Here is a 26,517-nt window from a genome sequence, read left to right as displayed (position 1 = left end):
CGCGTCCGGTCAACGCCGGACTGCAGCCTGCGCCCTGCGCCGCGCGCCCCCCGCCACCCCGCCCCAACCCGGAGCGTCCCAACCCCAGCGCCGCTCGCTCAGCGAGCCCGGGGCGCCCTCTGCGGGTGGCCGCGGTTTCGAATCCCCACTTTCCCCAGCAGGTGCAGACAGACCTCACTGGCACTGGCTCCGGCATCCACAGGGGACCTGCACTTGGACCCGCTCTCCCAGGTCCATGCCTGCCCGAACCTGGGAAAGGGGACTCCTCCGCCTAACATACCTTTTAATGTTGACAAGGATGAGAAATTCCTTTCACTGGCATGGAACGCATCGACCCAATATATTTTCCTAAAGGCTCAGGGTGTTCCGAGAGCAGAGGCAGACAGGGTGTGCAAGAAGCTTGCTTTAGCCTCAAAGCTCAGAGAGCTGTGGCAGTTACTGAGCAGCCTCTGTGTCCCAGGCACACGCCTTAGGTCATTTACCCTTCAAACAGCCCCTCGTCAGAGGCCGGCTCATCTCCACCTGGCTCATTTCCACCTGGCCCAGGCAGACATCCAGGTTCCGAATCACAACAGGGCTGATGAGGGGCCGGTGCCCCACCCCTGCCTGCCTGTTCTTTTCACTCCCACCCGACTGCCTACCCGGAGCACCAGGTCTAGCCCGAGAGCCGGCGCACTGAGTAATTGCCCACAGGGCTGAGACACAGGGAGGAACAGAGGGAAGCGAGTGGGAGGTGGAGGAGGGGGCTCCTTGGCCCCGCCCCAGCTTTGCAGGTCGCCATGCCTTCCTGGGGTGGGACGGAGAAGCAAGGGGTTTTTCCACCTCGGACCGCCTGGCTCCCGTCCCCACCCTACTCTGCCCCTGCTCCCCAAGCTGGGCGTCCTCTTCTGTGAAAGGGGGACGATGTAACAGGATTGCTGTAGGCACAAAATGAGACCCTGTGTGCAGGGGGCTGACTCCAAGAAGGGCCGAGTCAGCCCTGCACGGGCACAGACTGGGGGGCTCATTAAAAGCCCTTTATCTCCATGAGAACCCTGCACCACACTGGAAGCTCCAGTTTTCTGCATAAAACCGAATAATCCTAGTCCATTACCCACTGGCAACGGGCACCTTGGTTTGAAATGAGAGGGCTGCGTGGCCGACCCTCCCGGGCCCCGCTCCCAGCCCTGGCCTCCCACTCTCGGACTTGCCGTCACCCACAGAGACACTGCAAGTCGCCAGCTGTGGTCACAGACATGGTATTTGCGCACACACATCCCCAGAAAACCACATTCTTGTGGAGTCTTAAGCCGTCCTTAACAGGATGCTCCCAGACCCTTTTCCTGAAGGCAGCCACTCCCTGGGCTCCTGGACTTGACTTTCTCTTCCTTTCACATTGACAAACGACACAAATGAAAGGCCCTGCAGGTGGCCGGGGAGGGTCGGGTGCGCCTCAGGTTTCGAGCCCCAGAAAGGGTGGGTGGGACCGGCCTGCGGTGTGAGGACGCCCCTGGGGTCTTCCGCTGGAAAGAAACCCCCAAAGACACACTGTCCAGATGGAGGCAACAGGGGCTGGAGCTCAGGACGAGGCCAGGCCGAGGGGCAGAATGTCTGTCCAGTGACTGCAATGACCAGTGCCCCAGGGCCCGTAACCCTGGCAATGCCCGCTGCTCTTTCAACTAAAACGAGGACCCTGGCCACAGCCAGAATGCCCGCCGGCACAGCCTGTCTAGATAACGCCCAGCAGCAACCAGTGGGGCCTAGGATGTCATCACACTCAATGCAACAGCAGTTCAGCAGCCAGAAAAACCTTCGATGTGAAATGTCAATATTAACCAAAGCCTTGTTGGGACCAAAGGATGGTCGTAGCAGACTCTCTCATGTCTTCCTTCCTCTCAAGCTCCGCAGCTGCTCCAAAGGAACCTCTTTGCCTTTGCTGGAAAACGCTCCTAAATTCTTTCCACACGGACCCTCCCTGACATGCGTTTTTTTCTCACGGCTCATCCCCCTGATGGGTCTAGGTGACGGAATCAGTGATGCATTTTTACAGCGCTCAAGAGGCAGGTCTTGCTCACAGGCGCATTTCTGCCCTTCGCACTGGCAGAACCTCAAATCTCCTCTTGTAACTCGGAAAAGGCTCAGGAACCCAGGAGGGAAGAGCCTGAGGACTGGTCTAGGGAGAGTTCTGCTTCCTGTCACTGGGAAAACAAGGAAGTTGCACGGTTTCTCGTGATTCTGAGACAGACACCCGAGATCCATTCTTCGGCCACTGATGTTTGAACATCGTTGCTGAGGGAACAGGGAAGAGTAAAAATGCCACTTAAATCTCGGGGCTTTTTCCACTTGGCACAGAATGAATTTCAGAGGAACTTACAGTTTGGCTACAGGTTTGGGTATTTTTTTCCTGTTTTGTTTTTTGGGTTTTTTTTTTTTTCCTCTCTCTCTTGAAGCCAAAGGTGAAATGAAGGCTTCGGTTTTGTGCTATAAAAATGTCCCCCAAACATGAAAAAAAATGTGAACATAAATGCAAGCAGATATTAGCATGAGATATCACTGGGAATGGAAATCCACACACAAAAGCACCTTTGTCTCCCAAATTAGCACGTCTTTTAAGCTCGGGGTGATTTATGCACCGCAGGGAGGGGGGAGTTAAAAGGATGCTTTTCAACAAATTTTTACTTGGAGCTTGTAAAAAATAAATGAATGCAGAAGGCAGGCTGCCACGGGGATGGGCGGTGGTGGAGGAGTTCGGTCTCGCAATAAATAAAACAACCGAACTGCCAAGTGTAACAATGGTCTATGTTTGGGAGGCCTTGGCACTATCAACGCTGATGATTTTACACCAAAAAACAATTGCTGAAAGCATCCATGAAAAGAGAGAAAGCTTGGCTCTCTCTCTCTCCTTCAAGGAAAAGGAGACAGTTACCTACAAAGGAGTTCCCATAGACTGTCAGTGGACTTCTCAAAAGAAACTTTGCAGGCAAGAAGGGATTGACAAGAAGTATTCAAAGTGATGAAAAGCAAGAACCTACAACCTAGATGACTCTATCCGGCAAAGTTATCATTTAGAATGGAAGGGCAGATAAAGTGCTTCCCAGACAAGGTAAAGTTAAAGCAGTTCATCAGCACCAAGCCATTATTATATGAAATGTTAAAGGGACTTATTGATGAAAAAGAAGAACAATACTATAAATATTAAAATGGCAACAAATTCACAATTACCAACAACTGAATCTAAAAAAACAAACCAAGCAAACACCCAGAACAGGAACAAAATCATAGGTATGGAGATCACTTGGAATGTTATCAGCTGGGAAGGGGAAGGGGGAGAACAGGGGAAAAAGGCGCCGAGATTAAGAAGTGCAAATTGGTAGGTACAAAATAGACAGGGGGAGGTCAAAAGTAGTATAGAAGATATGAAGCCAAAGAACTCATGTGCATGACCCATGGACACGAACTAAGGGGGGAAATTGCTAGAGGAAATGTGGAGGTGGGGGCAAAGGAGGGGGAAATTGGGACAATTGTAATAGCAGAATCAATACAGTATATTTTAAACAATTAATTCAAAGTGGATTGAGACCTAAAACGATAAGACTCTCAGAAGACACTATAGTGGGCAAACAGCAATAATTCCTCAGGGACGACACCAGAAACACAGGTAACGAAATAAGAAATAGATAAACGGAGGCTCCCTTAAATGGAGGGGACGTGGTCTGTGTCTCTCTGAGGGGAAGCTGTCCCGAGCCACATGAAGAATGAGAGGGTAGAACGGGAGTCAGTCAAGGCCTGACTCCACAGCCGCGTCTCTTACGTCGGGTAGAGGACAGCTGATGAGCTGTGTGTTAGAAACAATTATTACCTCAAGCACAGAGAGTCTAGGGTGGCTGTTCCCATCACATTGACTGATGTGGGGCGAGGAATCTATCATTACAGATTTCTCCAACGACTAGAAGTCATGGAAAACACACTCATAAACTGGAACAAAGCAGTCTGCATACCAACAGATGTCATCTTTTAAAAGCCAGATTTAGCAGATTAATTAGAGAATATGGGACGCAGTGGCAGAGCCAGAGATCGCCGAAGCCCACCCACTGGAGTGAAATCATCGTAAAATACAGCCCACGCCAATGAGCTGGGGTTCCTGAGTCAAAGCCAGTATAAAAGTGGTGGTTTGTATTTGCTGCAACACAGTAACCGCCGTGGTCATGCTCCTGTGTGCTAAAATGAAACACACTGAATCAGTTACTAAAACCAAGAGGGGGGATGAAACTAATGTCTTTAGCGCCCTCTATGGGCCGACTCTGGTGAGAGCGTCAGGAACCTTAAACCTTAACTGAAGAAAGCAAAGCCCAGTGCCCCCTGTGAATTTGCCCAAGCTCACGTGCTAATAAGGGGCAGATAAAATTAAGCCAACCACCTTGGAGCTGAAATCTGGCTCAACCCCACCTAAACCGCATGGGTGCCACAAAACGGGGTGGAAGTGGCCACTCCAAGTCAGGGAGTTCGCAGCAGAACGGGGCGCTGAGTCCTGAAAGGCGGTCAAGAAATGCTCACGTTCCATCAGTCAGGGTCTCAATCAGGAAAACAGAAGTTAGTTTAACAGGGAGGACTTGATCAAAGGGATTGTACAGCAGGCATTGGAACGAAGCACCGTCCAGGCCTCTGCCCCAGCGCCACCTCCCCAGGGAAGCCTGCCTTGAACACCCCTTCTAAACTGCCTCCTGGTGCCCCAGGCCTGCCTTGCTCTGTCCCCATACCCAGCTCCCTCCACTCCACTTTTCATTCCCGAAACTCCCATGTTCATTGGTCTACTGTCACCAACCCTGGGGGAGGGAGGGACTCAGGGCCGCTCACCTTGCCGGTGGGAGCTGCCCAGGCAGATGCCCAGGAAATGGATGTTGGGATGGAAGGAAAGAACGAGACCCAAAGAGGAAGCAGGTACTGTGTTCTTCTAGAAGAGGTGAAGAAACCAGAGCCCGCGGAAATGCGAAGCATTCTTTCTCCCTTGTTTCTGCCCTCTTCTGTTAAGAGTAATTGGACTAATGAACCAGTTCCTTAAACCCACGATGTTGTGACTCGGCTTTCTCAGGAGAGCCGAGGTGGTATTTAGCCTCCAGGACCTATTTAAGCCAGAACCGGCTCCCACGCGACAGTGAGCGCCGCTTTATTTTTAAACAAAGAGCCGATTCATGTGGTTTACACATGCTCTGTCATGGACCCACATGGCATTTTCACTCCCAAAGCAGAATCCTTTGGTTTAACCCAAACCAGGATTACGGGCTGCATATCTGAGGAATGAAGTCTAAGGCCTGTCTACCTCCTGACCACTGTCCAGCCTCACAAATGGGCAGATGGCTGGTCAACCCTGCCGTTGAGACCAGACCCTAATCATTTTTCTAGCTTTAAGCGTCTTTCAGGAGGTAACAGCCACCAGCTCTCCACCCGGTGCACAGGAGGCCGCCAGACCGCGCCGGGTCGGCCTGGTCTCAGAGGATCGAGCGGGCACACCAAGCTACTTAAACAGCCCTAAGCTGACCTGCAAAACACAGCGGAACAAAGACTTTGGGAACTCCAGTCCCAGAGAGGCTATTTTTACCAGCAAGGAAGACCCAGAACAGGGACGTAAGGTGGACTCGCTGATAAGTCAAATTCTGCCCCATTCTTTCTCTGTTCTCCGTGGACCCTACCACATTCCAGACCTTAGCCGGCTTAGTTCCAGGATAACTCAGTCGGACCCCCAGCACTAGAATGAAGAACTGTGAATAACCTCTGCTCACCTCTTAAAACTGCCCCCAGGCCTCTGACTGGGAGACTGCTTTGTCTCTGGTCTCTTCGCTGGGCTGGCCTGATACACAATCTCCTTTTTGTCTTCAACTCCCCACCAGAAATCCCTAGGTAGGTAGGTAGGGAGGGAGGGAGGGAGGGAGGTACATAGATAGAAAGATGCTATTGGTTCTGTTTCCCTACTGAACCCTCATACAAGTCGTTAACCCCTCAACAGTTCTGCAAGGACTAGAGAAGACGTCCGTGGAGGTGACTCTGTGCCCAGCTCGCAGTGGGCCCTCCGTGACAGGCGCTGCCCTGTGTCCCTTCTGCAGGGCTCTGCGAAGTTGCTGAGAAAACACGCACAGAATCAAATACGCCCGAGAGGCCGGAGGCCCCTGGGCAGGTTGAATGGAGGACCACACGGCAGTGAGTGGGGCTCCGTGTAGTCGTGCAGACGAGAAAGGACCCCTTCCCAGAGGTCCGCCCTGACCACGCTCCTTCCTCCCCCCTGTTTAGGGGGTGTGTCCCTAACCCCGTGGCCTCATGCGTCTGGGTCATAGACACTGAGGGCTGATCCTGAAGCATCAGATGAACAGAAGTTTGGTGGGACAGAAAAGAAAAGAAATTACTGGAAGAAAATCATGAAAAATCGAAGAGAGAGAATGCCAGGGAAAACAGAGTATATTCCTGAACTTTTTCGTACTTTTCAAATTTGTGTGATTATGTGTTTCTCTTACCATCACACATAACTTTGCTAATGTAACCTGGAGTTTAAAATTTTTCACTTCACCATTAATTTTAAAGGGAAACATTAATGATCACTGAATTCCCTGTCCTACCCAGAGGAAACCTTCACCTTGGGATACAGTCAGCAAGCTCTTTCCTCATCTCACTGACTTTTACGATGCTCAGAAATGTCCCCATCTTTGCTGACGTGCGCTCTGTTTTATTTTTGCCGTGCCCTGAACGGTTCAAACTCCGCATTAAAATACAAGGGCTTTGCAACCTTTGCCCATGCAAGCCTAGCAAGAGTTCCCCAGCACTCAGCTTCCTTATTAATAAGGCTGAAAAATACTATTTCAGCTTCCGTGGAAGCTGTTTCTGACCGTTGTTTATTTAAAACAGTGGTAGAAACACATGCAAACACTTGTGGGGTTTTTTTCCTTCCAAAAACCTCAGCTCATTTCTTCTGCTTTTGTCTGCCTCTTTTTCCTACTTTTTCAAAGGTAGTAGCATTCAGTACAAATGTGACCACCTCTGTCACTCCCCCCCCCCCCCGCCTCTTCCCCGCAATCAGGGATATAAATCCAACTCCCAAGGGCTTACAATTTTTTTTAAGTGTCTGTGGGTAGACTTTTTGGATCCCGTAACTGGAAGCCCAGGAAGCAAATCTAACTTCAGGATTGGCTGGGCCCAGGGCCCAAAATTACGTCACCTGAATTCTATGTCACTTGCATTTTTCAGCTTAGTTTCACTTCTACAGACTGGTTTGAATAAGTGAGTGGGTGAGGGACTGAATGGATGTTGACTCTATGCAAAGACCCTGGGAATAAAGAAATTTAAGGAAGGGCTAGTCCCTCGGGAAACTAAAACAGAAAACACGACTTTAGCAGGAGCAGAGCCCCACACCACCGCGAGGATGAACTTGGGGGATCGCGATGGGGGGGGGGGGGAGGCGGCAAGGAGCCAAAACCCAAAGCCCTGGCCCGGGGATCTGGCGGGGCAGAAGGGGAGTTGGCCTAGAGACAGCTTGGTGACTCAGGAGGCGGGGCTGGGGTTTCCGAAGTGCCGGCGCGCGGTGCCCAGTCGGACCTCCGGGCTCTGGGCGGGGACTGGGACGCGCCCGGCGCGCGCTGCCTCGGTGGCGGGAGAAGCGCTTCCGGCGGTGAGTGAGGCTGCGCCGACCGCGTCCCGCAAGTGTTGCCGGCTGCAGCCTGAGGGTAGTGGTGAGTTGCGAGTGGTGGCGTGGCAACCGTGGGTGGGAAAAGCACAGGGAGAATGTCGGAGAGACGCGCACTGGGGCTGGGGCTCGGGCAGGGACGTGCGCCCGCGTGCCGGCTGCAGGGACATTCCCGGGCTGAGAGATTACCAGTCCCCTCGCCATGCCGGGGACGGACAGGGCCAGAGGTCCCTGCATCTGGGGGACCCCCTCCCATCAGCTGCCTGACAGCTCCCCACTCCCCACGAGCTCTCCCGATGGGAGGGAGCTCACCCACGCACGCCCCGCACGCCCCCTGCCACGCTGTCTCTGGCGACAGCGTGACGACACTCCCTGCGGGGAGGACGCCCAAGATGGCTGCTGCGGGGACAGGCACCGCGCACACGATTGCCAGGCGACCAGGTGGCACCGACCCCCACGCCCCTCATGCTTCTGGTTCTTGGCTGCCCCCCGGCTCAGCTCTGGGCTCTGGGGTCAGAGGGGACCTCCGGGCCTGCCCTAGAACTTGCCAGCCGGGAGGGAGGAGAGGGGCACCAGTCAGGTCTGGGGCAGACCTTGGCTGCCTCTGCCCTTGATCCTTCCCTCTGTCACAGGTCTGTAACCTCATCAGAGTGACAACAACCACGTCACCTACTAAGTGTGTGCGGGTGATTTAGGCCCCTTCGGTTTTATATTCTTCCATCCCGGTGAGGTACTTGCATTGCCTTCCTCATCCAGCTGAGAAAACTGGGCTCAGAGAGGTTGAGCAACCTTCCCAAGGTCACACAGCTGGCCATCTGCGTGTCAGCGGACATGTCACTTCTCCAGAGATGCTTCCCCTTGGCCGAGCCGTCTGGAATCCCCCCTCGGCCCGTCCTTGCTGGACGGGCCCAAGTCCTTCCTTTAGCACCTGTGTGCACAGTTGAAGCGAACTGTGCTTCCTGGACCGCTTTGTTCTCTCCTTGTGACCAGGGGGTGCTTGCCCCCTCCCTGCCCTCTGCACCCGGCAGTGGCCTGCCCCACGGACCCCCGGGGCGAGTGATCGTGCGTGCCCCAATGAGAACGCCGAGCTCCACTGCGCTCCCTCCCCCGTGCTCTGCGCGCAGCTGCCTCTGAGCCCGCAGGGCATTCGGTCGGGAATTTCCTCCGAAGTCCTAATCCCTCTGCTGCCTCACCTCCTACAAGTTTGACTCGGGTCCCTCTACTCTCTCTTCCTTCGCCTACCCCCAGTTCGCTGAGCTTCTCTGAGTCCCAGGCTTCGTCATAGGTGGAAGGGGGCACCTGGGTCCAGAGGGAGCTTTGCAGCTGTTACCACGGAGCTGGGCTCAGACTTGACTCAGAAGATGGAGAAGACCCCAGCTCCGTGGGAGGGCGAGTGGGGGCTCCGCCGAGAAGGGCTGGGGCCTCAGGCAGGGCCTCCCTGCCCTGGGGCGGCAGGGGTCCAAATGGCCGCGCTGACCTGTGTGGTCACTGCTCCAAGTGTGCCGTCCAGGGTCCCGGGGAGTGTGCAGCTCGCAGGCCCCTGGGCCTTCGGGACAGGGTCCTCCCCAGCGGGGCTGCCTATAATTCCCCCTCGGCCGACTGTTAAAATGCCCTCGACACTCTGTTCAAGTTCTCTGAACCCCCATGCGGATGGGTGTAGAAAGGTGCCAACAGGGAGGGAACGTCCCTTCCGCGCCTGGACTTCGGCCGAGGAGGCTGGGAGGACGACCAGGGCAGCGGTGGATTCAGGGCAGACCCACCTCCTCCGCTCTCTGGTGGCCTTGAGCCCTCCCTTGCGGGCAGTGCTCACACGCACCCAGTCGGTCGGGGTGCGGCCACGGGTGCAGCCTTTCGCTTGAGGTTAAAGGTGAAAAGAATCCTTAGCAGTTAAGTCATTAAAAAAAAAAAACTGACTGTGCAAGTTAGCCTAGAAAGTGAAAAATGCAGTTAGACTATGTAGCAAATCCACACTGAACTCCCAGAAGTTCAAAGCTAGTCAATGTTTAGTTCATTACTATTGTAAAATATTTTCATAGACAGCATATCATCTGTGAGTCGACTCTTCGATGTGGACAAAACACAAAACCACACATGTCGAGATATTGCAGACTGCCAGGATTTTATCACTTTCAGCCTCGAGCCACCACCTGAAGCAGAAACCAATAGCGTTTGTTTATTTATTTGTTTATAGAGGGAAGGGAGGGAGAGAAACGTCAATGTGTGGTTGCTTTTCATGCGCCCCCTACTGGCGACCTGGCCCACAACCCAGGCATGTGCCCTGACTGGGAATCGAACTGGCGACCCTTTGCTTCGCAGGCCTGTGCTTGATCCACTGAGCCACACCAGCCAGGGCAATAGAATTTTTTTTAATGAAGAAGAACCTCACCCATGCTAAGATACTGATGAAGAAACCCAACCCCAAAACTGATCTTAAGGACTGGAAGACGCACAGGGATTGTGTTGTCAGCTGGGTGTCTTACAGTTAACAAAAGAGGAGTCTCCGCGTGGCGGGGCGGGAGTGGGGGCAGGAGGACCGTGCGGGGAGCCGGGCGGAAGGCAGCAATTGCGCGCATCTCCCCATCCGATCTGAGGCAGCGCCCCCCTCGCCTGACAGGCCCATCCCTGGACTAGAGGAGCCTGCTCTGCCGAAGGCCGCGCTGAGTGGAAATGCCCTTGGAAGGGACACGGCTTCTGCATAGGGGTCCACCTTCTGCTCTCTGATTCGACCTCCTGTGTGGCCGTGCCCACGAGAAAGGGGTGCTGTGTGGGGGTGACCGGCTGAAAGCCGGACAGAGAAGGACATTTGCTACTCCTTGGGTGGGCCTGACTGTCCTGGCAGCCGCACGGCCCCCAGCCCTCGGAGGGGCGGGGGCGCGGCATGAGGTCAGACAGAGCCGCCACTGCCAGGCTTGCCATCTGGGGCTTGGGACTTGGTGTCTCGGAGGAACTACATGAAGGGGGGGGTGATTTTCTCAAAGGGCTGAAGCAGGAAATTGATGGTCTGATAGCGCAGGGCAGGCCGGGGGCCCGGCACTCAAGGGGCGCGGAGTCCCGTCCCCCCACAGCAACCGAGCCAGGGCCCCACTCCTGCCGGGCCCTGAGCGGGCAGCCCCGGCAGCCAGACCTTCCTTAGCTGTCCCGGCAGCTGTCCTGTTCTAGCCACGTTTCCCATTTAACGCCTTCATTGTCCTCCTTGATCTTTAGCCAGAGTTAAAGGGCTTTGTTGCAAAGTCCCTGATGAAGCCCATTCTCCGCTTATTTTCTGTGAAATTCTGGAAAATTCTTTTTTTCCAACAGTGAAGCGGCTTCCTGGCATGTGGCCAAACCTCTGGAGTAAAGTTCATCTCAGGGAACAGTTCTTTTGCTTACGTGTTTCTGGTTGTCTCCTCGATGTGCTCGGGGAAGCTCCGTTCCATTCCTGCCCCCACCCCCCCACCCCCAGCCACTGCACGTCAGGGCTGGACTCCAGCCACTGTGGACGACTGCTTCGCTCCTGCAGGCCTGACCTATTGGACATAACCTCACCTTTGCCTGCAAGGTGCAGTCAGTCGGGGCCCACCAAGCTCTGTTGTGCGTCTCAGCGTGGGGGTCCTACCAGCTCTGGGAGCCAGTGCCGACCTCTGCCCCCGCAGATGAGAAGACTGATACTCAGAGGTGGGTAGTGACTCACCGGTGACGTGCCTAGGCAGGAAGGGACAGAGCGGGACTTGGGTCTGGAATGCTGCGCTTAAAGTCCAGCTGCGATCCCGCGGGTTGTCAGGCTGGTCCCTCCTCGGCAGGAGCCAGCCCGGAAGGACAGGCCCAGCAGGCCCCACGAGTGGCCCTGGAGCCCCCTAAAAGTATGTTGCCCCCACCAGAGGGTAAGAATCTTCCCTTCACTGGTAGAGCTTCTGGTTATTATTTATTTATAATTTTTACACTCTCAAACATAGTGTTTCCCAAACTTAAGTGTAATCATGGGATACCAATGGAATGCTTCTTAAACGTCAGGTCCCAGGCCCCACCACACTCTTGAATCAGGGTTTCCAGGGAGACGCTTGTCTGTCACAACTGCCTCTCCGGGAAGCAGGGACTCTGGAGCTGGACAACTGAGGTCAGCGAGTTGGCACCAACACTGACCAGAGCGCGTCCGCTAACCACCCTGGTACTGACACTGCTGGGAGGGCTGGATGAGAAACTGTAAGACAAGCCCTTAGACTCGGTGATTACCTGATGCCAGTGGATCTCGTTAGGCGATCCCCTAACCAGGCTGATGAAGAGACACAGACCCGGAGCCCCGGATGATGTCTCCGGGGAGACAGTCACGGTGGAGCTGGGATCGGAACCCAGATAAACCTCCTCCACACCCTATACCCCTTCCCTCCCTCGTCACGTCTGCCCAGGGGTTCCAAGTGAGAGGACAGTGAGGGCCTTGCCACTCGGAGCCAGGAACCCTGTTCAGCTGACCGGCTGACTCAGCAGACCCATTTAGGGACTGAACAGATCACCACCCACTCACTGGAGCGGCCTGCTCACCAGCCCTGAAGGCTGGTGTGTTGGGGGAGAGGCCCGGCCCTTGCCTGGCTGTGCAATGCCCGTGTGATCCCTACCCCGGCAGGAAGGCAGGCGGGCCTCCCAGAACGGCTCCTGAAGACTGGGATACAAGTTTAAAAGTTCCTCGCAACAAGTCCCAGCTCCACGGACAACTCAACGGTTCAGTGACGCTTCCAGCTTAGAGTGAGAGGCCTTTTTCTCTTCCTTTCACTTGGACCCGTGGAGGCCGTTGCTCCCTAATCTCACTATGGTTGTGTCTCCGGGGACAGGGAGGCCGGAGAGGAGAGGGAGAGACCAGGGATAAATGCTTCGTGGGGCACACACAACAGTTATCCACTAAGTTCACCACCCTTGGGCTTCAAGGAGCCCCAGTGACAATAACAGCACCCAAGATCACTGATCGCACAGTGTCGTAACAAATATAATAGTATGAGAGTCTGAGCTGTCTCGAGAATCACCGAACTGGGACACAGAGGCTGAGCGAACGCTATCGGGAAAACAGGGCCCGTAGACCTGCTCCAGGCAGGGTTGCCACTGACGTTCGAGTTGTACAAACTCACAGTCTTCAAGGCACAATAAAACGAGGTACATTAGTGTTTCAATACCCGAGAGGCCTCCGAGCCACGGCACTTCCCTCTGTCTCTCTCCTGGAGTTTGACGGCCTCTTCTGCTCTGCTACATCCCCATTCCACCATTTCTTCAGACCTCGGAAACCGAACCTGCTGAAAATCAGAATTCTGCCCAGTCGGTGTGTAAAGCACAGCATTTGCTGTTGACCCCCTGCAGTTACTAAACCAGCGGTAACTGGTCAGTAAATTCCCCCTGCGGAGGCTGGCCACTTAGTCCCCCGAGGCTGTGCGGTCCGCCTCCTGTCTGTCTTTCCCGGCCTCTCTGAATGTCTGACGCTGTCTCAGTGGTTCCGCATCTCCACCAGGGCCTCAGGTGGACGGGGTGCAGAGGCTGCACTCCCCACGGGTGTCTCCTGGCTCGCTCGGTGGTACCCTTCACTTGCTTTAGGTGTTATAAAGCCGGTGAACTCTTGTGCACGTTCTTGAACACATTCTCTGGTGTCCTGTGCAGCCTGTCCCTGGGCGGTGTGGCATTGCTCTCTGAAAAGAGGTGCGATCTTCGATCCATTCAACCTTTGTTAGGGGAGGGGAGGCAGCAGGTCGGGGGCAAGTTTGGCACCATAGGCCTGGGCTGGCCGCTTCCCAGTAAACGAACCAGCAGCCTTCAGGGAAGCCTTATCCGCAGCTCCCCCTCCCACGTGCCAGGGACTTCACTCCCTCCCAGGTCCGTGACAGCCCCACCTACTGGTAGAAATAAGGAATGCAGCAGTAGCTTGATGTTGAATATTTCACCCAGAAAAAGGGTTTCAAACACCAGACCGCGTTACTGTGGATATTATTTTCTTTAACTTTTTCTATTTCTAGTTTCCCTGGAGTGGTTTTAGGTTTCCAAAAGTAATGAAGGATATAAAACCAGGGGCTTATAAAGAGACATATGTCAGAAATGATTAAAATTTGGTTGAGATTTATGGACAAAGCGGGTTTAGATAGTCTTTCTGCCGCTCATCGTAAAATTATTTGGGGAGTAGGAATATCCATGCGCCTCTACTTGAAGGTCAGTGGGACACCGTACGTCTTACCGGGACGTGTCTCTCTGGCCTCCCCCGCCCAGGACCATGTCTGGGGAACCCCCACCAAACATCAACATCAAAGAGCCTCGATGGGACCAGAGCACTTTTGCGGGACGAGCCAGCCATTTCTTCACCGTGACGGACCCCAGGAATATCCTGCTCACCAACGAACAACTAGAGAATGCCCGAAAAATCGTGCACGATTACAGGTAACGTCAGGGATCACGCTTTCGGCTGAATGTACTAGCTGAGCATCATGTTATCCTGTTGTCTCTAAACCTTCACTTCGTAAGCTCACAGTTTTGTTTTTCACAATGGAATCCTTTTTGCGCGCACACACAAAAACAGGAAGGTGTGTTTTATCCCCCATTGCTGGCCCTTGACACAGATGTCCGGGGGTCGCGGTGCCCTGAAAATAAGACAGCAACCCCCCCAACTCATCGGCACCCTGCTGTGATGCCCCCCCCCATCACAGCACCCTGCCCCTTCCCATCTGCCACCTGCATCTGCAGCCACCCCAAGCACCTTTCTAGGTCCCGGTGGAGACAGCACCACACAAAGGGCAAACTGGCCAGAGTCAGGGTGGGCTGATTGCTTCAGAGACAAATAATGAGCTTTTTTCCGATCTAGGTTTTCAAACTATCCACACAAAACTGAATTCATATTCTTGATCACCACAGCTTTTGTCAAATGGGTTAAAAACATTTTAGTGATTGCGAAGTTCAAAATACATCTTTCAACGTGTCATTTAAAACCCTATTTCTAAGTTTACTACGTCCCTAATTCTACAAGGTGTGTTTTAGTGTTTCCAAATGGTAGATAATTGGAGATGTGTGGGTTTGAAATGTTTGTTTTAAGGGTTTATCACCCTTTGTGTCATTGAAACCTCACTGACTCTGGGCAATGTGGCTGTCCCTCCCCCCGCACGGCTGCTGTTTGTAGCCAGTGCGGGCATGACGGCCGCCCAGCGGCCTGCCTCCTGGCCGAGGGCGAGGGGCCGGACACCGGCAACACTGTTGTTTGCTGTTGTTTCTCTAGACGAGGGATCATTCCTCCAGGCCTCACAGAAAACGAACTGTGGAGAGCAAAGTACATCTACGACTCAGCTTTTCATCCCGACACTGGAGAAAAGATGGTCTTGATAGGACGAATGTCGGCTCAGGTCCCCATGAACATGACCATCACAGGCTGTATGATGACGTTTTATAGGTGAGTTGTGGAGAGGTGGCAACAGCTCACGCTGGGCCACAGAAGCTTCGAGCAGAGTTTCGTATGTAAAGGATGTCCTTGAGGTCAGTAAGGTTTCAGGCTGAGGTCCAATCTGCATGGATGCACCTGTAGGGGTCTGTTGTACCTTCTCCCCCAGCTGAAGTTTTCTCTTTGTTGTTCAAAAGGGGCTTGATCTTTTCCCCCTAAAGCTTAGACCCAAAGGAAATGAGATGGACAAAGGAGATAAAAGAGCGTCTACGCAAATTCCGGTCCTCGCCCATTCCCGCGATACAGGAGCAGTGTGTGGGTGCAGACGGGGACGTTCGGGCTGCATGTGCAGTAGGAGGGCTCAGGATGGCTGCGCCCACCGATGGCTTCCTTCCCTCCCAGTGAAAAGGGCCTGACATTCACTGGGGGCCTGCTCTGTTCTGGGCTCTCTGCACATGTAAGACCCAGTAGAAGTAAGGCACTTTCTCCTCAGGGTGACCCTCGCAGCTCCGAGTCACCCGCCTCTAACGAGTGATGAACCGGGGATGGTGAACATCTGCCCGGCCACCAGGCCCGAAGCCGCTGACCCAGCGTTCTCCCATCTCTGGTGCCCTCCTCTGTGGTCACCAGGGCTCGCGTTGTCCGCCCGGCACAGCAGCGGGGCCCGTGGCGGTGGCGGCAGTGTGACGGCTCGCTCTGTTTCAGGACCACGCCGGCGGTGCTGTTCTGGCAGTGGGTGAACCAGTCCTTCAACGCCGTGGTCAATTACACCAACAGGAGCGGGGACGCGCCGCTCACTGTCAAGTAAGGCTCCGGTGCGCCCGCCCGCTGTCCCTCCGCTGTCCCTTTGACGGGGTGGCATGGCGCTCCGGTCTGAACCAGCAGTGTATGGAGCGCGCTTCTCGGCTGTGGCCTTCTCGCTCCCTCTCTGTTGAGATGACTTTCATCCATACTGGCTTCGAGGACGTTCCTCGTGCTATTAATGGTGCTGGTAGGTGGGTCTTCACCCACCGGGGCTCATCTCCCCACAGAACACACGGCCGCAGCTCCGGGGGGAGGGGCCATTGCAGTGGACACGTCCCACCCCCACCTGCCCTGTGCGTGTGGACAGCGGCCAGCGTCAGACGTGATGGGCAGCCACAGTGTGCTCTCTGCAAAGGTCAAGGGCACCTGCATTTATGCCTGATGTGTCTTCCACATCAGTCACTTTTGGGGCCAAAGTAAACGCGTTTAAACGGTTGCCTCCCTGAAACAAATTTGCAGATGGGCGGAAGTGACCGGTTAGCCAAAACTTTTAGCTTGGCTTGTCCAACACATCCGCGTTCTGTTCTGTCACTTTAAGTTGCTTTTCGCAGGCTGTATCCTCCTGCTGTCATCGTTGTGACAAGTTTATACGAATGTTGTTAATTTATACGAATGTGCCGCAGACATGTAGGCCGTGATGCGTGTCCCCACACATGTGGCCTCCTGCACACACTTGGCCTCTCCCGTCCCTGCCGACACGGCCTGTTCTGCCTGTGCCCAGGTCTGGGGCTACATCGACGCCGTGTGAAGGACCCCGCTGCTTGCCTTTCCTCCGGACCCTCCACCGGCAGAGCGATGGCGACCTGGTTCTGTGGACTCTCCATTCTTGATCGCGCCCTTTCTCCTTTCCCCATCAGTCTAAAAAAAGGTTCCTGCCGAGTGCCCGTTATTTGTTTACCTATGGGCCGTCCTTCTTCTTTTCAGCGAACTGGGGACGGCCTACGTGTCTGCGACAACGGGCGCCGTGGTGACCGCGCTAGGACTCAACGCGCTGACCAAGGTGCTGGGGGTCCCCTTCCCCGGGGAAGCTTCCCGGTTGGCTCTCCCTGCCTCGCTCCGAGTCCCTCTGCAGTTTCTCAGACCAGTGCAAGTCTGAGCGAGGACTTCCTCACTGTCATTCCCTTTGACTAGTCATGTCTTCCAGGAAGCTTGGGGAGGGTGTCACTCGCAGCCAAGACCCTGCTGCTGGGCGGGACGCTGTGGTCCAGCCTAAGTCAGGCACTCAACGCTCACCCGGCCCAACAGCCCACCAGAGGCTGTGTGCAGGAGGTGGGCCTCCGGCCGCACCTCTGGGATGGGGACAGGCCTGCCCCTGACCTCAGGACGTTTGGACTCAAAGCCCCGCTCTGGCAAGTGCCTTAGATGGCTCAGCTGGGGAGACAGAAAAACCGCTGGGAAATCAGCCATGAAAGTCCCCCCAGGCCTGAGTTTCTACACAGTCAGGCTCTGCATCTTCCGCTGCTGCAGAGAAGCGATCGGTGCGGCCGTTCGGGAACGTGGGGACAATCGGGTAATGCGTTTGGGACGCTCTCTTCCGCAGCACGTGTCGCCGCTCATCGGACGGTTCGTGCCCTTCGCTGCGGTAGCCGCCGCGAACTGCATCAACATCCCGCTCATGAGGCAAAGGTGGGTGACTCGCGTCTCCGCCTGGCAGTGGCAGTGGGGCTCCTGTAAGGACTGGCTCTGCTGAAAGCTTCAAAAATGACCTTCACATCTACAGATAAAACTGTGAGGGTGGAGACGTGTGTCTAAATCAGCTGGGGGTGAGGATGGACTCACCGATGAAACACGCTTAGCCATTGAGTTGCCAAAGGGCTGCGGCAGGTCGCGTGCAGGAGGCTGGAACACGCCGCCTAGTTCCGTGTGGTAACGAGATTGAAAGAGTCTCTCTCACACCCAGGTCTAGCTGTGTCGGGCCCGGGCCAGGAAGATTTTTACACAGAAAGTTTTTTCTCTAAAATAGGTCCTCCTCCCCACCATCCCCAGAATTTTCCTTTGGACTTTAAAATACCTTTTAAACTCCAAAAATTAACACCTTTGGAAGTATTTTTTTAGAACTGTCAAAATTAAAAGAGGAGGATGAGGAAAATCATTTTGGAATGGATAACAAGAAACAGGGTAACGACAGGAGCTGCAGTGAAAGCCTGAGTGACTGGTGATGTGTTTCTGACTCGTCACAAGTGCCCCATGGCTCCACCTGCTGGTGACAATTCCTCGGTCACTGTCAGCTCACTTAGGTCTTCCTCTCTTTTGGAAACTTGCTCAAATTTGGTTACAAGCATAAAAATCACCCTTACTCTTAAGTTAGCATAGTCACCCTTGAGTCGTATTTTAAGTAAAATTGCTACCCCCCCTTTTCTTTTTTAACAAAGTTACTGTGTTACTTTACCTCCGTGCCTGTCCCGTGAGGACAAAACCTGTCCATGGGATGTGAAAAGAGACTGGTTCATGCCCAAAGTGACACTCAAGTGGGTGACCAGGGTACATGGGGACCCGACCTTTCCAGCCCTTCCAGGGAGGTGTCTGTGGACATGTTGGCCTGTGCTTTGCTCTCTAGGGAACTCAAGGTCGGCATTCCCATCACAGACGAACAGGGGACCCGCCTGGGTGAGTCGGCGCACGCAGCAAAACAAGCCATCACTCAGGTGGTCATCTCCAGGATCCTGATGGCGGCCCCCGGCATGGGTTAGTACAGCTGCCGTCCCCTCACTCATTCAGAAATACGGACTGAGCGAGCGTGCATGCGTCGGTGCACCGAAGAAATCGCCCCCCCTCCCCGTGGGTGGGCTCCTTTGCCAATTTAAAACGAAAAAACAAATCGAACAGAAACCGAGGCTCAGAGAGGTGAGGTGACTTTTCCAGGGTCACCCAGCTAGCAAGAGGCCTTCGGGACTCAAGGCCAGGTCTTTATTCTCGTCACCGCATGGTTGGCCCTGACCCTCCCCCTGCCTGCTGGGAACTGCGTTTGTTTTATTAGTACAGGGGGCAAAATGTCCCTGATACCGGTGCTGTTCCTAATTAAAGTTAAACGCAAAATTCGTAAGATTTATAGAACTTTCTGGCTGGAAGAGAGCATTACACTCTTTTTCACAAACCTAGAGAATGAGAACAGTAGGTTTTTTCCCCAAAAAATGCTGAAGTATTTTAAATAATTACTCGGCCAGTGTGAAAAACAGCCTAAGAGTGATATAAGCCTTTTGTCAAATTGTTGGGGGTGGAGGGAACGGCAAGCTGGGAGTGGACGTGAAACTGAGGTCTCAGCGGGTCCGTCTTGACTTGCAGCCATCCCGCCGTTCATCATGAACACCCTGGAGAAGAAAGCCTTCCTGAAGGTAAGCCCCCGCTGCATGTGCCACTGTCTCGGTCTTTTCCTTCCCTTCTCTCGCATCACGCCCACAGCGCTCCCCTCCTAAATCCCGGGCAAAGAACTGGAAGGCCAGCGGCACTTGGCGAGTCCGTAAATGAAAAGCTGCTTCCGGGAACATTTTACCCCTAGTCTCGGGTACTGGAGAAAGCTCTGGTGAATGAGAACTGCTGCCCACACCTCTCGTGAGTTTAGGGCTCCGTCACACACCTCACCTTAGCTAGGTGGTAATGACGAGAGGGTATGAGTTTGGTGTCCACGAGTCGCTGTCCATACTCTCCGAAATGAAAGAAATGGTTTGGGGGTGAATTTAGTGCCCTGGTTCATTTTTCTCCGGAGGCCATATCTAATAATTTGTTATTCTACCAATGGCCTCTCCTCACGGCCTGAAAGCATCACAGGATGAAACTGTAACCAAGGAACCTGGGCGCGTTCTTCTTTACGCAGCTTCCATAATTCAACACAGTGGTTTAGGCTCAACCTTGGTTCCCCGGTTCCTACAAGTAGGGAGACTCGGGGACAGGGTGACCGTTTGGCTCGTGCCGTCAGACCTGCCTGGAGGAGTGGGTGGGCCCCTCGGGGGGGGAGCAGGTGTGCTGGGGTGAGCTGTTTGGGGTCCTGGAGACAGAACTGTGATGGGGTCCTGGAGACAGTTCTGAATGCCTGCCCACCAGGCATGTCCATTGGCCTGTGTGCTCCCGACGGGCCTCAGATGGGGAATGAAAGCAGACACTTTGGAACACTTCGTTCACACTTTAGACATTCTTAGAAAAATATGCAAGAAGTTACAAAATGAAGAAAACAGTGCTGGTGAGTGCCACATTGGACTGATGTATCCAGTCTGATGTGTTGATGTGAGATGGGCAACAAAGTATCCAAGTGGCTCTGATGTGACATGCGCGACAAAGTATCCAAGTGGTTCTGATGTGAGATGCGCGACAAAGTATCCAAGTGGTTCTGATGTGAGATGCGCGACAAAGTATCCAAGTGGTTCTCTGGCATCCCTTTGCTCCTTGAAGCCACCGGTCAGAGAAATCCACAGCCCCCTGGTGCCAGCCGAAGGATGCTGCACCCTCGAAAGCCCTCCAATGTCCTGTGTTAGAAGTAGGGGTGCATGTGCAGGATGGGGCGCTGCAGAAGGCATCAGAGCAGAGGTGACATCCAGGTTGAGTTTCATGGGCTCAGAATCTTCCGGGACCCTTGTCATCACCGAGAGCCTTTCATAGGCTCATGCGCAAGTCCTGCGAGGTCACAGGCAGCTGCTCCCTGAGCCGCCGGGTCAGCCCTGGGGGCTGCAGACAAGAGTCCCCTGGAAAGGAGCAGGCTGCTGTCCCAGGCTCCTGTGGGCCCCAGTATATCCTTTCACGACATCTCCTTCTATACTTAGCTTGCCTTCCCATCACCGAGTTTGTGACCATCCTAGATGTCACACGTCTGGGTAGTGTGGGGACGAGGATTTAACATTTCCTTATGAAAATCCTTCATCAGACGGTGCCAGTTGCCCAAGATCCAGCATTTCCTTTTCTTGCTGTCTTTTGTGGGGTGGACTCCTGGGATCTGTCTCCTCTTGATGACATTTCTCCCTTCCTCTCTAGTCCACGCCTCTCTCCCCTCAAGTTAACCTGTGTGACGCCCTCTGTCACCGGAGGAGTCTTCGGGGACCAGGGTACGCGTTGCACACGACCATCCTGGGATGGTGATTTTCTAACAGCCTGCGTTGACCCTTAACTAAGTTGGCCGATGTCCTAACAACCATTTCACAACTTCCTTGAAGCTACCCCTGTGGCCTTCGTCATGGGACCATACTCTGCATCGCTCTTTACAGTGTGTGTTTGGGTACCACTCCTTTTGAAAACTAAAACTCTAATAGTCCTTGTTCTCCAAAAGACCGACCAACTCATTCACTTCCATTTTTAAAAAGTGGCAGGCAGAAATGGTGTATGCCGGCTGTAGCCTTAACCATACCGACAGCAGCTGAAACCAAGAAAGGAAAGCTGCAGGGGGCGGGTGTTTGTGGGCTCCTGCTCCACCCCAGGCGTTGTCCTAGGTGCTGCATGAACCTGATCTCATGCACTTGCACCCACATGCTTTTAGGAAGCTGTCGTGACCCTTGGTGCTGCAGACAGGACACCAGAGCTTGGAGGGTTGGGCTCCGCCCCCTCTCTCCCCACAGACGGGAACAAACTGTCAGGGTGGACATCTGGGACCAGGCTGGACCGCCTCCCTGCCAGAAACTAAACTGTAACTAAACAGTAGCAATTTCTCCGCCTCCCATAGGCAGCCAAGCATCATTCGGATTACGTGTGTGAGGCAAACAAATGAGAAGCCCCTTGGCCTTCGCACATGTGTTTGCTGACAGATCGGGGCGGGGGGAGCTCGGGAAGTCAGGGCTAGCACGCTTGTGGCAGTGTCTCCCCTGGTTCTACTAACCGCATCCCATTCGCATCTGGTAATGTGGAGGGCTTCCTTCCAGTTACTCGGCAGAAGAAACGGTCCCTAAGAGCCTGTACGAAAAGTATTCAACACAATTTATTTCTCAACACAGAGGTTCCCATGGATGAGTGCGCCCATTCAGGTTGGGCTGGTTGGCTTCTGGTGAGTGGAATTCCTTCGATATCATCCGTTTTGTTTTTTAAAGATAAATGTGCAGCGTATGAAAGGGGAGGGGGCAGGGAGGTGACACAGGACCTGGTTTTGGAAATGAGACCATCTGAGAACACCTGGACTTCGGGTCCCAATAATTAGCTAGATGTAAACTGTCTTTAAGGAAACCTACAATGTGTGGGCTGTTTGCATGCTTCTTTTTTAAACTCCTTATCTCTGGGGGTTTTTTTATTATTATTATTTTGGCAGTTCTTGGTATAATAAAATGATACGAACAAAACATTTTTGTGTGGTAATATAGGGCTCAAAAGAGAGAAAGGGGGTTGTTGGAAAAGTAAACTGGAAACTGAGTGTTCTGAATTTTTTTTTTTTTTTTTAGTTTGGTATTTGCTACGCCTCTGTGCTGTGCTCTCTTTCCTCAAAAAAGGTACGTATTTTTATTCTTGGGAACCATCGCGAGTTTTAATCCGAAAAACCAGTTGAAGACACAGGGGCTGCTATTCCATTTCATTGGCGGCAAAGTCAAGGTCTGTGCAGTTGAGGGAGGCTGAGGTCTCTACGTGAACAGCCGGAGGCAGAAATCAAATGCACATACGTTTAATTTCACAACTCTCTTGACTCTGTCTACCTGCTCCTGCTCCATTTGAAAGTACTTTTTACTTTGTGAGACTCAGGTTAACTCTGGTGCAAATTTGCCTTTATAAACATTTAAATGTGGTCTGCCGCTGGCCAACCCCTTGGCATGTGGATCTGTCATTCAGATCTCTTGGGACTTGTGTTCCACCCCCGGGACAGCAATGACACACACCTAGCTCCAGTGGTTGGTATATTTGCTCCCCTTTTTCCTACTTGGTGTTTGGCCTTAAAGGCCCTACTGTGCACTTTCATGCCAAGCTGCCCTTGCATCCTTTTGATGTGACAACCGGACATCGATGGGCATTAAATCAGTTTCGCATAAATGTAGGTCTTCAGCCGCCTCCCGATCTCTCTTCCAGGCACAGAGCAGCGGCTCTTTACTGTTCTGGTTTGTGTGTGTGTTGCCAGGCCACCCTCCTGCTGCCCGCCCTGGGCCAACGGACCCCGAGCACGGGGCCTGTGCCGCTCTGGGCTTTCAGAGCAGGTGTTGGACGAGGCACTCTGTTCTAGAACAAACTCGATCAGGTCCCTCCACCTGACAGAGATCGCCACCTTTCACCTGCGCATCCTCTCGGTGACCCCGGGGTTACCTCCTATTCAGCACCTTTGTGCTGCGGGCCAAGACCCCCTTGGGGACAGCAGGACCTCTCCACCCCCACCCTTACCTGTGTGACAGCTGTCCTTCCTCCCTCACCATAGTTCCATGTCTGTGACAAGCTTGGAGGCTGAGCTGCAGGCCCAGATCCGGGAGACTCGCCCTGAGTTACGACGCGTGTACTTCAACAAGGGACTGTGAAGTGGGGAGCGACACCCCCACCACAGCCCCGCCAGCCTCAGACCTCGCGTGGCCTTGGTGAGGAAGTCTTGTGCCGCCTCGGTCCTCCCAGCCACACGTGCCTCCTGAAGACCCGCGGAAGCCTCTAGAGTCAGGCCCGACAGCACAGCACCTGGGCTGGCCAGGCGCCCCGCACCTGCTGGCCCCTGAACCACGGGATGATTGAGAGGAAGGGCCTTCTTGGGGCTTTTATGGCCACTGCTTCCTCAAAGACGATGTCCCAGCCCTCACCTAGATTTTTTAAAAGTACTGCTGTGCATAGAGTAGATGTTCAGAATATGCTCAAGAAATGGATTATTGGTCAGTGAAAAGGAAGTCCAGGTAATACATTGAATTTTTACCGTCCTTCTGTTTTAAATCAAGGTCATTCGGGTAGTCATTTTGGAAAAATACAAAAGCTCTGATGCTAAACAATAAAAAATGACTCGTAAGGACAATTTTCCTCTGGCTTGGCCAGCGGGCAACCCAAAGTCCATGGTGAGTTCTGGGGGTTTGAAGGATAAAACCCCCTCCACATACCTCCTGAAAGTCCTGGGAGCAGACATGTGTGACGAGCTGTCCCTGCTGTCATCGATTGTATATGGCCATTGCTGATGGATTTCTTTGATTTTAAATTTATCCTGTTTTACATTCTTATCAAAATGTTATACTTGTTGACTTGATATTTAATTACTACAACAAACGGGAATAACTGAAATGTACAAACATAAAGTTTAGGAAGTATACTCAGTGATTGGTGGAAGCTTACTCAGTGGTTGGTGGAAGCATACTCAGTGATTGATGGAAGTACACTCAATGATTGGTGGCAGGATACTCAGTGATTGGTGGAAGTGTACTCTGATTGGTGGAAGGATACTCAGTGATTGGTGGAAGCTTACTCCGTGGTTGATGGAAGTACACTCAGTGATTGGTGGAAGGATACTCAGTGATTGGTGGAAGTGTACTCTGATTGGTGGAAGGATACTCAGTGATTGGTGGAAGCTCATTCGGTGGTTGGTGGAAGCATACTCAGTGATTGGTGGAAGCATACTCAATGATTGGTGGAAGTGTACTCAGTGATTGGTGGAAGCTTACTCAGTGATTGGTGGAAGTGTACTCAGTGATTGGTGGAAGCATACTCAATGATTGGTGGAAGTGTACTCAGTGATTGGTGGAAGCTTACTCAGTGATTGGTGGAAGTGTACTCAGTGATTGGTGGGAGGATACTCAGTGCCACGTGACTGGGCTGATGCTCCTTCCTCTGATCATTTTTAGAAGTGACAGCACAGTTCCAGTCCCAAAAGTCCTTTTTTGCCATCCTTCTGGATCTCTCTGGCCTTCAGAACAGTACAGAAATAATATGTCTGTAAATCAGTGACTAAGCGAATTCTACTTGAATGATGTGTCTTGCGTCCCACCCTGTTTAGAAATAAAGAGTCCGTGGACCACTGCTTACATCATCTGGGTAGTTGCATATTTAATATACTTTAGGTAACAGAGGTTATGCTTCAGGTGTGAGGGTGTTCAAAGGCGTAGGCCAGAGGTATCACTGCGCGTGGACTACCATTCAATCCTACCACAATTCAGAGATGGGGACTGAAAAACAGCGTGGGCACCTGTCTTGGCGGACTCCCCCCGACAGCAGGACCGGACCGAATTTCCCCGTGAAGAGAAGATGGCGTGCCTTGTGTCTGTGCTTCTTCTCTGAAGGGAGGGAAGGGTCTGAAGCCTGGGCTGCTCCCAGCCTTCCTTCGTGCCCCCAGAACGCTCCCCTTGCCAACCAGGAGCAGTTCCACACTCTGGCCTTGGGCGCTTCTCTTCAAAAAGGGGGGAAAGCCTGAAACTCCAGGCAGGTCTCCATGAGGTGCTTCAGGGGTGCTTTTCCCAAGAAGCCAGAGCACCGGAGGCCCAGCCCCTTCGCCCCAGTGGATTGAATTCTCTCCCCAGGGTCACTGGTGGCTCCATTCCAGGGTCTTCTCTCTGGCCGACGAACTGAAAGGCTGACACCCTGGGGACCGTGTGGCCAAAGCATTGTTATCAAAGGAATAACAAACCTGGAGCTGGGTCTTTCTAAACATTACTTGGGGAAGTTTCCAGCTCTTGATGCTTTTACATAGAGATGTTTACTGTCTCGTTTAATCGTGGCTTTAGAAAAAGGAACAAAGGAACCAGAACTGGTGATCTTTGCTGAGCTCTGAGAAATGCCTGTTCTGGAGAAAAGTTCATGTGAAGTTCGGTGAGCTTGGAAGGACCCACGGTCACTCGCGGCGCCGTCACAGGGGCCGGGGGAGCGCGGCTGTGGTGCCTGCCGACCCGCAGGTGTTACTGCAGGGTCAGCACGATGTCTTGCCTGGGCTGGAACCCGAGTATCGTTTCAGTGCCCCTGGATGAGCGCTCAATAAACTCAGAATGAAAATAAACTGTCTCTTGTGTGTGTACGGAAAGGGTGACGCAGTTTTTATGTTACTGTGGATGGCGCCTTCCACTGAAACACACTCTCAGGGGTACCATCCCTACCTCGCGGTGCAGAGAGACTCTGTATGATGCTTTTAGCAGGGAATACGTCTCTCATGGCCACCAGCCTTCCCCCTCCTTCAGCACCGGACACACAGAGCACACCCTTCCCACACACACACACACGGAACGTGAATTACGGGCACAGGGGTGTGGTCCTGCTCTACGCCCTGGTGATGGACACCACACACATGGCGGGCAGGACCCTTTGCTATGTTGTTTGTCAGATGCTGATATGGGACTAACACTTGCCATCCTTCCCGGGGAGATGGCACACCCCCCCGACCGGGGAGGGCCTTGTGAACAGACTTAGTGAAACGATAGTGAAGCGTCTTGATCTTCTCGGTCACATCTCTGCATATTTGGCTACCATCACACCATTCGTCACTTAAGTCACTTAAAATACCCAAGAGCTTGGGGCTAGGGGTCAGTGCCAGTGTAATCTTGGGTTCAGTCCCTTATTCTATGCACCTGGGCTGCTGACCTTTCTTTGTGACCTTCAGCTTTGCTCCTTTCGGGTTTTAGAGAAAATCTTGGCCTGGGCTCCATAGAATTGTTGTAAAGATAAGATGGGAGAATCCCTGAGCAGCTGTGTGCGTATTGCCTGGCATACAGCCAACGCCCAATCAGTGAATGCGGGTCAGACACATGTTTGTCCTAGAGGCCCTGGACGGGACTCGGAATGCTGCTGCGTCAATGTCAGTGGTAAGATTTCAGAGCCTGGGCATCTTCCCGAGAGATAACCCACAAATCACTAAAGATACCAG

The 26,517-nt window shown here is 53.2% G+C and overlaps 1 protein-coding gene across 2 annotated transcripts; it reads left to right on the top strand.

Moving 5' to 3' along the window:
- Positions 1 to 7,554: 7,554 nt before the first annotated feature.
- Positions 7,555 to 25,656, top strand: SFXN1 (sideroflexin 1). 2 transcript variants are annotated; one of them, XM_037127893.2, is made up of 11 exons: positions 7,555 to 7,691; positions 13,859 to 14,026; positions 14,856 to 15,026; positions 15,720 to 15,818; positions 16,743 to 16,818; positions 17,359 to 17,444; positions 18,376 to 18,503; positions 19,101 to 19,150; positions 21,728 to 21,777; positions 22,166 to 22,213; positions 23,122 to 25,656. In XM_037127893.2, exons 2-11 carry the CDS (start codon positions 13,863 to 13,865, stop codon positions 23,216 to 23,218), a joined length of 969 nt encoding a protein of 322 aa, XP_036983788.2. In that variant the 5' UTR covers positions 7,555 to 7,691; positions 13,859 to 13,862; the 3' UTR covers positions 23,219 to 25,656. The 2 variants fall into 2 exon arrangements, with proteins under 2 accessions (XP_036983788.2, XP_053512959.1); XM_053656984.1 differs by lacking the exon at positions 7,555 to 7,691 and adding an exon at positions 11,049 to 11,299.
- Positions 25,657 to 26,517: the final 861 nt, after the last annotated feature.

Source organism: Artibeus jamaicensis, unplaced genomic scaffold, assembly GCF_021234435.1.
Source record: "Artibeus jamaicensis isolate MK-2021 breed Jamaican fruit bat unplaced genomic scaffold, CSHL_Jam_final scaffold_3151, whole genome shotgun sequence".
Lineage (NCBI taxonomy): Eukaryota > Metazoa > Chordata > Mammalia > Chiroptera > Phyllostomidae > Artibeus > Artibeus jamaicensis.
The sequence above is the reverse complement of the archived record's forward strand: the minus strand, read 5'-3'. Positions and strand labels throughout refer to the sequence as shown.